Source organism: Durio zibethinus, chromosome 20 (genome assembly GCF_047325235.1).
Source record: "Durio zibethinus cultivar Kanyao isolate XHJ-2024 chromosome 20, ASM4732523v1, whole genome shotgun sequence".
NCBI lineage: Eukaryota > Viridiplantae > Streptophyta > Magnoliopsida > Malvales > Malvaceae > Durio > Durio zibethinus.
Window position 1 is genome coordinate 2,443,533 of NC_143181.1, and position 11,904 is coordinate 2,455,436.

The 11,904-nt window shown below is 33.8% G+C and overlaps 1 protein-coding gene across 1 annotated transcript; it reads right to left on the bottom strand.

The window, feature by feature from the left end:
* Positions 1–687: 687 nt before the first annotated feature.
* On the bottom strand, positions 688–4,000 carry LOC111314846 (abscisic acid 8'-hydroxylase CYP707A1-like). Its single transcript, XM_022916456.2, has 9 exons — positions 3,720–4,000; positions 3,265–3,586; positions 2,924–3,073; positions 2,513–2,761; positions 2,239–2,328; positions 2,022–2,100; positions 1,695–1,801; positions 1,431–1,549; positions 688–1,041 (listed from the first exon to the last, which is right to left on the bottom strand). The coding sequence occupies exons 1-9, from the start codon at positions 3,917–3,919 to the stop codon at positions 942–944; spliced, it is 1,416 nt and encodes a 471-aa protein (XP_022772191.2). The 5' UTR covers positions 3,920–4,000; the 3' UTR covers positions 688–941.
* Between the last annotated feature and the right edge of the window lie 7,904 nt (positions 4,001–11,904).

Sequence of the window (11,904 nt, forward strand, 5' to 3'; positions counted from 1 at the left end):
GGAAAAACCATGTACAAATAATATAATGAACTTGCCACTCACCATACCACAGGATGATTTGATTCAATGTCATGTCTTAAGAAAGATTTTCCAATGATAACAATTCAAAAGAATGGTTAAGTAGGTTTTAATCAATTTATGAAGTACTCCAAAAATGAATCAAAATTTAATTGTTTCATATAATCATATTTAAAAAAAAATATTAAACGAATCTTAAATTCGAATTTTAATACTTATAATTTTTTCTTTTATGTAACCAAAAAAAAAAAAAAAACTCGGTTTTACAATAACAAGTAACTAAGCAGGGTCAGCTAAATGTGTTTGCTGAAAGTTCCTCCATGCTACATCACTACGGATCCTTCAAAATATCATGGTCTCAAGGCTATCAAGCTCTGGTGGGCACATCTAATTAGTAGGGTCCATAAGGGAAGACAGCACAAGCTTTCGTCAACCAGCTTGGTGTCCTTCGGAGGGTGCTCACCCGCCGGACACATCATCCCATTACAACTTAGCCAAATGGTAGTTTGACACGTGGTTCTCTTATAGCCTCCGATGGAGACTCCAATGGTACGGCATAAGTGTTTTGATTTATGGAAAACGGCAAGCAATGAAAACTAAAACATGATGCTACTCCTTTCTGAAAATGATTTGCAGATAAATATGAAACTTGGAATAGCACTTGTCTGCTAATGAAACCTTTCAATTATCATAGATATCAAATTTGGACTTATAAATTGCTCGCCTCTAAAAGAAGAAAAAAAAAAAAGAGAGGCTTTGAATTACAATAAGAATTAACTGAAATGGATGGAAACAAGTTACTCTCGCCTATCCCCATGAGAGTTTGGAAGGGGATATGCTATAAATTGGAAACTAGTGAATGGGGAGGATGGGGATGGGGGGCGCCATTACTGCTATTATAATTCACATCCATGCTGCCTTTTCTACGTTGTAGATTCTTTCCAAAATCTGGTGGGGAGTCCTTGCAGAGGGACTGGAAATGGGCCATATTGAATCCCACTTTGGGATCCTACCACTTCCCACCTGCAAAACCCAACAAGATGTTATTGTCAGCAGTTATATGCATAGAAACAAGTCCTCTTCCTTCAACAAAGATCTGTAATTCATTTTCTCACTTTTTTTTTTCTCTTTCTTATATTTCCTTTTTCGATCATTTTTATGAATTTAGTCACCTTATTTCATGCAGCAACTTACATGAACAAGATTCTAATTGAAGGGTTGTCTTGTCCAAAACATCTTGATGGTAGAACATTCCCTTGAAGATTGATTAAGATTGTTTTTGCAGTGACAATAAGGAAATCTCAGTGAAGGGGACAAGTAGGAGAAAATGGTCCAAGTTACTGTTAAGGCAGTGTGTTGTTCGTATGATAGGAACATAACATATCATTGGCACTTTGATTTTCAGACAATACCTGAACTTGCAAACCAAGTGGTGGATCACAATGAGCATCTGCAGCTTTGCAAGCTCATTTCCAGGACAGGCATGCACTCCACTGCCAAATGGCATGAAAGTGTAGGGTTTTGGGGCAACCTACAAAACAGTGAGAGTAATTCATCATGTCTACAACCAGAGAACTGCCTTTACTCATAAGCCATAAAAGTTTAAACCAAAATCATAAATGAAAGAAGAAAAAAAAATCAAAGTGGATATATAGTACATGTTAGTCTATTCATACCTCAAACCTTGAAGGATCAAATTTCTGCGGATCGGTAAAAAATTCAGTATTGTGATGAATGTTTCTGAACAGAGGCATTACTTTCCAACCTTTCGGAATGAGGTAACCTGTCGCCGGTTTTACAGTCAGCAACTGTCTTATATGTCATTTTATATGAGAATGCTCAGTCAAAGAATGGAATGCTCTGATTAAATCTGGAACGATTGCCTTTTCTGTTTCTGGTTTACGGGGTTTTTAATCCCATGTTTAGAGACAATATAGTCCCAAATAAATCTCACTTACAGGATTACTGTGTCATTTTTTGTAAATAAATGTATTTATCCTCACCTTTGTACTCCACATCAGCGACTGCTTCTCTAAAAGTGAAAGATATGATGCTTGCCATTCTTAATGTCTCTAATATAACCTGACCAAGTTCAATGATTTCCACTGTTAACCAGGGTTGGAAGGTAAACATATTCAACTTGGGAATTCAAGAAAGGAAAAAATTTCACTGTAACTAGATGCCTTGATGAGGTAAGTCACTGTTATTGACAGTTCTCACCTTGTATGTAATTGGCATATTCCTTGTCTGTGACCAACTCAGCGGCTGGTTGCCTTCTTCTTTCAATCTTCTAATTGCCTTCTGTTCAGCCTACAAAGACGACCTTACCATTAGTAAATAAGATTATGCTAGCGCTGTATTGATCTGGCCCGGAGGCCCCGGACAAAATTTCAATGACAAAGACAACCATTAAATGAGGGGTGATGATCAGAGAGGGAAAGAGAGAGACTGATCTAGACCTTGCAAAAATGATTTGTCTCGTTCCATGCCCTACCTTAACTGCCTCCAGAAGCTTCGGGTTGTCATGGAGGTACTTGACAATCCATGTCAAGACGCTGGCTGTGGTGTCCTGAGCAGCGAAAAGAGTTCCAATGATGTTATCCGCGATTTGATCATCAGTTAGGACTTGTCCTTTTTCATCTTTGGAATTCAATAAACAACCCAAGAGATGCTTTTCAAGAAACTTCTTCTCCTTCCTTTCACTTATGATATCACTCAAAATCTTACCTAACCTCTTTCTTGCCTGCACGTAATTCGTTTAAAGGAAATAACAAGGAACACAGTGAATTTGACTAGTCAACTTTAAACAAGTTTACTTCCAAAAAGACAAAAAAGAAGTCACAATTAATTCAAAATTAACAAACAGGAATGGGATTGCTTATGATATGATATTCTGCAAGCCTACCACTATTGCCTTTTTGTATGGGGTTCCAGGGATGTTTGTAGGGAAGGAATTGTAGCCTCTGTCAACTATGAAGTAGTTCTTCTTAAGCTCCTCTCTATATCGAGCCTCCAAACAGCCAAAAATCAATAGTATGCCAACTTCAAAAGCGAACTGCAATCATTCGGAGACAAATTACCAAAGTGAGGAGATCCAAAGAAAATATGAAAAGCAACTTTTCAAGACTATATAATTAATTATTAATAGCAGAATGCAAAACTGTTTCTCCGACTTGTTAAAGTGGAAAAGAAATATAAAAATATTGACCCAATCAGTTGTTTTTGATGACATTGAACCGAACTAACCTTTTTCATTTCATGAAAGGTGTTAACAACATGCCCCCCATGCCAAGAATCTAAGGCAGAGGATGCTAGGGCATCAATATCTGGCACCAAATTTCGAATAGCCTCAATAGACAATGAGGCTTGAACCAGCTTCCGAAGACGAGTATGGTAGTCTCCTTGGTGGAAAAACAGCGCAGCTGGACCAACAAGATGCTCCTTGCTTTTGGGGTACGTGGGCTTAAACAAGTGAGCTTGAGTTACCAACACAAAGCGAGCAGCCTCAGGGCTAGCCAGCATAACAGAAGGGCAGCCTAGAATATGTGTTTTGAAAATCTCCCCATACCTGAATCACCATGTTTTAAATTTGCCACAATGAAGTCAGTGAAAAAGCACAGAAAGAAACAAACCCAAAAAGCATCAAAAGATAGTAAAACATTTAGAAATTCAGAGCAGCAAAACAAGGAGGGTTTCAAAACCTTTTCTGTTTGGCAGCAAAAAACACATTTGGGTCTTGAGAATATACTTGGAGAGTTTCTCCTATATAAGGCCATCCCATTGATCCGGGAGGAAGCTCGGTCTCAGCTCTTCCATGGGATTCTTTCTTTTGCCTTCTCAAGAACCTATATGTGACTACTGTTATAAGAAAGATAATAACATACGCAAGAATTCCTGCCATTTCTCCCTGGAAGCAGCTAATCAGGTTAACCTGACTCGTTGTAGAATGCAAGATTTGATTTGGTGATTGGAGTGATCGGTCGAAGGAGAATGAATTGACTTATATAGAAAAAGATAAGAATGAGACAAGAAGGACGTACGTAATTCCAGATTTTCTAGATAAAGATATTCATTTAAATCCAAATGTGTAGTCTAAAACAATTTATGACCACGAATCCAGTTCTGTTATTTTTTGGAAATTAACATCTCATCTCCCAAATGTAAAATTAATGACTGATCCATAAAGAGAAAGGAGTTACAAAAAATCAGATTCAGCTTTCCTGTTATGCTGCCTACAGCCAACTTGTGTGAATGTGGGGATTGAACCAATGGAGGCCAAGCACATAACCTTAAAAAGGGTATTTTTATAATATAATTGATAAGTATGGGGGTTCATTCATAATTGTCCAGGGCCGATTGGATAATTCTTTAAGACACATCTGGTCCAAACTAGAGTTTTGTAATCACCCTGTTTGGTTAACTTAAAATTTTCCATAAAAGCTAAATTCATCAGTACTTTTATAGAAAACATAGCAGCCTATGAATTATAGTTTTGTCTAAATATATATGTACATACATATATAGTTCAGTGTATCTAATTAAATGTTGGCTGTCAAATTGAATGGATATTGAATTGACTATTGACTAAGTATAGGGGAAAAAATGCACGAAACTGTCCAAAAAATTCAACAAAAGTTAATACTAACAAATTGATTATTGGAAGAATAAACCCTGTTTGTGACTCTTGATCTTAATAGAAATGAAACGAAGTTGAAAATTACTATGCCATGGATTGTGAAAGATAATATATAGAAATTGATATATGGCTTGAATGATTGGACATTTCTAGGATTTTTAAAGATCAATAATGATAATTAACCTTCCACTATCCTCTTTTAATTATATTTCATAGCCAAGGAACAACTGCTAGCATTTTCCATTTGACATTAGGATATATGAAAATAATCCTCATGCAAGCAAATTAAGTATAGTTAGGAATTGCATTAGAAAATTTTGCTGCAGTTGGTTGATGCATGATTTTTTGATTGAAGAATAAGCCTTTTCGAATTAAAAAAAAAATGTTCTCTTAAATAAACCATGCATGCATTCTCTTTTTGCATAGCTATCTAATTCAATAGGCTATGTAAAATTTGGCATGCATAGGAAACAAGTCTAATTTAGAAAAAGATGGAAGTAAACCTTGAATTGGAAGAGAGTACTGTTAGGGAATTAGGATAGGAATATGATGTGTATTACTCTTAGGAGATAGACACATGCCAAATTCCAAAAAGCTCCAAGATTTGCACCTTATAATGGCTGTCCTGGATGTCTGATCTTTGAGCTGAAATTGAAATCCAAGCAATTGGTATATACCTCAAAATTCCACTTTACTAAAAAAAAAAAAAGGCCAATAAGAGTTTATAAAAATGATAAAAGACAAAGATTAGATGTATTAGCATTTAAATTTTAATTCTTTTATGATTTTTTGTTAATAAATAATTTATAAGTTTAAAAAATTTATAATTAAAAATTTAATAAATCTATAAATATTAATATAATAACAATTTATTTTAATTTTAAAAACGAAATAACCATCTCTATTTTTGAACTTTCTACTACCAAAAACAAAAAAGAAAAGCATAGGTTGTTAATCCAGAAAATAGTGTGAGAACAAACTTAGATTTTATCAGAAAGAATATTACATTAATCCTCGAAAGGCCAAAAAAAAAATAGAGCATGAAAAAAGTTGGCATGCCGGCATCCAGCTCATAGGGGATGGTGTCATTGTCATGCCATGTCTTAGGATATACGACTCCGACTCGCCAATCTCAAAAATCCCAATCTGGAGTTGGATGGTCCCTACTCCTACTGATTCTCTGGTCCCTAGGAGGCCCATTTCTTGCTGGCTTGAAGGACAAGTACACTTGAGAAAAATTATTTGTTTGCCGACGTGGAACTCTCAGGAGCATTGGACCGCAAACGTTTTTGATATGCCCAATCTCACAGTACCACTATTGCTCAAAGCAAAGGAAAGGAAAGCCTTGCCTCAAGCCAAGGCCTAGGAGGGATCGTGTCCCCAGGTGATGCCCATCACCATCACAGCTAGCTGGACTTTCACCATGTCTCAATCTGGGTAGTCCAATTTCCAGAGCCTTCCTATGCGAGCGAGACCGCGTTCTCATGTTTCCCCCAGGCCCCAACCTCACTTATTTCATTTCTTTATCTTTTCTTTTCTTTTCTTTATTTCTTTAATGTATTCTTCCTAGAATTATCCAGTATTTTCCTCCTGCATATTTTCTTTTGCCTAGATTTAAAATATACAGTAAACTTTTTGGAGATCATGCGTATAGGATTGTAATCTCTTTCTTTATGAACAAATTTATTTGATTTAATTACAAACAATATTCTAAATACCTAGTTGCAATTTTGCTTCTACATTGTCACGTACAGAAATTGATAATAACGCTAGAAACTTGAACTTCTAGTGTTCAAACTTGAACATTATATATCCATGGATGGTGCTGGAGAGTCCCTCAAAAAAATGTATTTCTTCACCGACTCTCCGCCAAAACCCTAACCCTTGTCTTTAGATGTTACTTTATCATCCGAAAAAACAATATTTTGAGCAAAAATTGCGTTATGTAGACTCTTACAATGTTTGTCTCTCCAAACTTTAAATGCTAAACAACTGGAGAAGACATTAGTTAACCATAAATGCAAATTCATTAGTGAAACCTTTAAGCCCCTGTTTGCCTGTAATTTGGTTATGGAGCAACCTTTTCAACGTCGACAATCAGTAGTGCATGAGAGAAAATTACCATGTGTCGAATATTCAATTGCTCTATTTCTCTCATCTCGACACGTTGTTGACATCGATTTGATTTACATAATCTCCAAATGACAAGGGAATCTCTCCCTTATCCTTTGTTTGCCAATCATTTAGGGCAGGTGTCCGCTTCTTACATGGTTCGAGGTACTATCAATCAGCTTCCAACAGAACCGCATGTTGCGCTTTTTAAGCATTTCGTCTGATCAAGTGCTTCATTCTATGTTTTAAAGATCAAAGTAGCTTTGGTTGATCTCTGATAAAAATTAATGGAAAGATTCGATAACAGTCATAAAATTATGATGAACTGAGATTTTGATGTCTTACACGACAGTAAGAGAACTAGAGACATGCCAAGAATGTGGACGATCAAATTACAGATTTGTAGTTGATCAAATTTTCATTGTCAATGCTTACAATAGTGTCATTAAGTTGAAAACATTAGTAAAAAAAAAAAAAAATAAGTTCATTTTCATACAATTTAGCTAATTCTTTTCTATGTATTTAAAATTTTATGGGTGAATGAAAGATAATATATCCTACCTATATTCATAATGACCTAATAATATTTTACATTTTGCATTCAAAATGTTTGAGAACGTGAATTGCATTAGCAGCGAAATGATTATCTGGAATATCACTTTTCCTTTTAAGTCAATGGTTGCCCACATATGTTACAAGGGAATTTGAATACGAAATCCTCCTAGAACTTTGATATGACCTTTTTATTTGGAGCCAAGATCTAATCAATGCTCCAATTTGATTTAACCATTTTCGCACCTACAGTTTCGTGTAGGATCAGGGACCAGAGAACGTCCTTTTGATCACTTTAATTAGTGCTAATAGTCAAAGTTCTTTTATAGAAGAAAATGTTTAATAGATAATATTCTTCTTACACAAAAGCTTTTGATAGAATATATCATATATAAGAAAGTGATTTTCCCACTCGATTCAATAAAGTTTGATCTTAAATCAAAGGCTTATGATATGTAATAATTGTTGTTTTTGTCCTTATAAGTGGATTTTTTTTTTATTTCATATTGTTAAAGATCGAATCTTAATTATTAAAATTAAGAATCTAATACTCGCATAATTATTTGTTGATTTTTTTTTTTGCTATAATGATATATAACTATCTCTTTACAATTTTTTTTTCAAGTGATAAGCACAAATGTCAAGTCGGGGACAGTTTTGATTTCGAAATCCTCCTAAACTAGCTATAACAGGACATTTCATAGCATACCAAGTTTTAATATCTCTAACAAATGTCATTTTAATGATTTGCAACATCATATGTCGAGGATATGAAATCCTCCTAAAATTTTAATAAGATCTTTCATATATAATGGACCAAGCTTTATCCTTAAGTTACGTGTTTTTAAATTGACATGCTTGCATATGATTTGAAAATGAAAATCTCCTAATAAAAACTTTAATACATATGAGACTTGTCATATTAAAACAAGGGGTGATCATCGGATAGACATCTTATAGTATTTGTAATTTGGTAATTGCTTGTGGGTCGGATTTGGATATTATAATTATAAAGTCAATGTAAGTTTTTTTATTCTAAATTTAATCCGATTAGATATTATATAAAATTATACTAAATGCGATTTGACTTAAAATTAATAAAATATTATTTTTTATTATAAATATAAATTTAAATAAATATAAATATAATTAAATATTTAAAATAATTATATATATCAAATCGAATTTATTTAAAACTTGACATGAAATTCGATTTAAAAAAAAAATTAACCTTAAAATTTGGGTTGGATCAAACTCATTAAAGACAAATTAAGCTATCACCCCTACATAAAAGTTTTAGTTTAGGATAAAAACGATTTCAACATGCATGCACATCGTCTAATTTTGGTCATTTCTTGGTGGAACAATGTGGGTTGCTCAGGAATGCCTTTAACTTTCATGCATGGATCGGATCATCAGGTGAGAAAATCTTTCCTGGATTTTATTCCCTGTCCAAAGAAAAAGTAAAACTCCAGTATAGACATACATTAATTAGTTTCCTCTTGTCAGTGTAAATAGATTTTTATTTTTATTTTTTTACGAAAATGGCAGGCATTGCTGCATTCAAGATAATTAATTAAACAGGATTACTGGTTTCATAATATGGTTTCTCTTCCGAAAGAAAAGAAAATGACAGTATGAAAGAGCACCATGAAAAAAAATTATTTGTGGTGTTAATCTATAAATCAAACCAAAATATAAAGTTCTTACGTATGTAATTACTTGTACATTGCACGATATTTTTAATTTATTAAAAAAATCAAAACCAAATTAGTGTTGGTTTTTCTGGGTGTTCTACTCAGTTTAATTGCTAATGTCTTTGTTTGATAAAAAGGAAAGAAAACGTACGAAAAAGAGTGTTAAAATTTAATGGTTAAATCACAAAATAATATAAGGTCATTATATATCTCAATTATTAAATTAAAACGTTTTCTTTCTTACTCATTTATTTCTTTCTTACCAAAAGGAGTTTGCACTCGTAATTAACATAAAATGAAAGTATATCAACTTATCAACCATGCAATCCTTTAAGCAATTTCTAGGGTTCTAATTAATAAGAATGTACAATTATTTCAATGGGGGAATTAGAAGGGATCAAATCAAGGTGGACCATACAAGAAAAGAACCCAAAAATATAAAATATTATATATATATGTTATAGCAATATAACTAGGGATGTCTGAATTTATTTCATGCAAGGAATCGTCAATCAATGTGCAATGCATCATACGCAAAAGTTGGAGCTATAGATTTGCGCTACATTAGCAAGTTTCTGGCTATAAAGAGAGGGAGTGTCGAAGATGATCTTGAAGATGAACTTTTAACGTTCCATGAAAGCCATGAATGAACTTTTGGAGTGCAACGAAAACGCCAAGATATCTTATCAGGTATACATCACCATGGCCTACCAATGAGGAATTTCTTGCTTCAGTAGAGCTTGTTGTATGTTAGGGATAAGTGGTCATTTTTGCTCAAATCTTTTTTTTTTTTTTACGAACGTTATATACACGTTAGAATATATATATATATATATATATATATATATATATGCAAAATCTACAGTCATAGTATTCGGATGCCTAGCGAGTCAACCTCAAATTGAAAAAGTAGCCATTGCCCAATAATGATTGTTAGCGGGATCCCCGAGCACATTATGTGGGTAGCAATTGGGTTTACTTTTTTTGTGACGAACATTAGCCAAGCAATCCAGATATTTTCATCTGAGATGGCTGTAGCTCTGAAATTTGACGCCTCGCCGCATGACTAGCAGACATTTGAGAATCCAAAAGTTGTCCTCTTTCCTGTTGAAAGCACATCCTTCGAAGCATATATATATATATATATATATATGGAGAGAAATGACCACACTTTATCTGCCTGAGAGCGGGCCACTGCTGCCCTACAAGCAAGTCTTCTGCTACATACAGCAAAAGGTTTAGAAAATTAATTAAAGATATATATAACATGGCATATTCTTGTTTTACTTTTTGATTTGCAGTGATTCATATATATTGCTTTCTTTTATGTTCCAGTATGATTTACATGCTTTCTTCAGCTCGATAGTCGGTGACCTTATCTTCAGTATTAGATTATTTCCTTTTGTACCATCTTTTAAATTGCATAGAATTTGAATATTAATAACCAAGAATCCTTTCTTATATTATTCCAATACAAATTAATGGTGTTTTAGTGTAGAGTTAGTGGAGGATTAGATCAAACGCACTAGTGTATCATTCTATTAATTTTATTTGTAAAATTTAAAAATTTTATTGACAGTAAATAAAATAATTTCTTATCTTTATAATTGTTATTCCAAATGTTTAAATTAACAAGTAGGGTTTATCATTTATTAGTTAATATGTTTGTCTTAGAAAGTACATGAGTGAAAGGAATGGGGATGAAAAGAGGGGAAAAAAAAGGAAAGAACGATAAATCATTGAATGCTTTAATCATTGCAACAGAAGTTAGATAACGCAAAGGGGGCATTGGATTGCTTGTGGAAAATACTAGTAAAGAGAGATATGATCTATAGCTGTTATCATAATTTATGGTCAAAAAAATTTGTGGTTCACGGTGAAAACTGCTTAATTAATATCCGTGTCCAATATCGGTGTTGCTCCAATGAGAATGAATCTTCAAAGGACCCATTAGGGAATTTTGAAGCAGCCACATAAACCCTTGTTCCAGCTGGAGAGTATCTCCGAAAGTGCATGAATTATTGCACCCTTTTGGGTTTATTTGTTTGAGGTAAATGGGGAATCTTACAATAGATGTACAAAAATAAAAAGAATCAAAAATGGCACAGCACAAGGTCGATCTTGACAACTCTTACAGCCCCCACTTTGCTTTTCCATCAATTACCTAGTACAAGAATGATCAAAATGTGGGCTCGCCCTGTGAATCTGATCGATTTAAGACTCTTTAAACACCTCAATATAAAGAAAAAGCTTTATAGTTTCCATAATTTCTCACAATTTTAACGTCAGATTCTGAACGTTTAGGAGGCGAAGATGAATTCCATGGCGTCATTAAAACACTACTTCTGTTTCATTATTTGGCCGTAGATGCCCTTTAGTTTTCACTGTAGTTTGCTCCCTCTTATCGGTCGTTTTCGTGAATTTTGGCCTGTCATCCATTACAGCAATTTCTTATCCTTCAGCCGTTTCTTTCTCTTGTCTTCTTCACTACATCCTTTATTAACGCTACAATGGAAAGAAAGAAAAAAAGAGGGGGGGAGGGGGGGAGGATAGTGCGCATGTCTTCCTAGAATGATTGACTGGCATTAAGAATGCTAAATAAATATGGCCCAGAGTTATGATCCCACTCAAAGCGTGGCAATCCTTTGTCAACGTTAAATCAAAACATCAGCCAGTTCAAAAGTATATGCAAAAGCCAAAATCTTAAAAAGAGTAAAAGCTTTTTTAGTATCGATTTCCTAAACATTGAGAATGATTTGATATCCATAATAATCCATGCTGGATTTTATAATTCATCTTTTCTACTTGCTTCTAAGAATTAAGCTTAATGACACGTAAGGTCAAAAGAAATATATAAAAGTCTTAACAGTTGTATGATTTATTTAGATA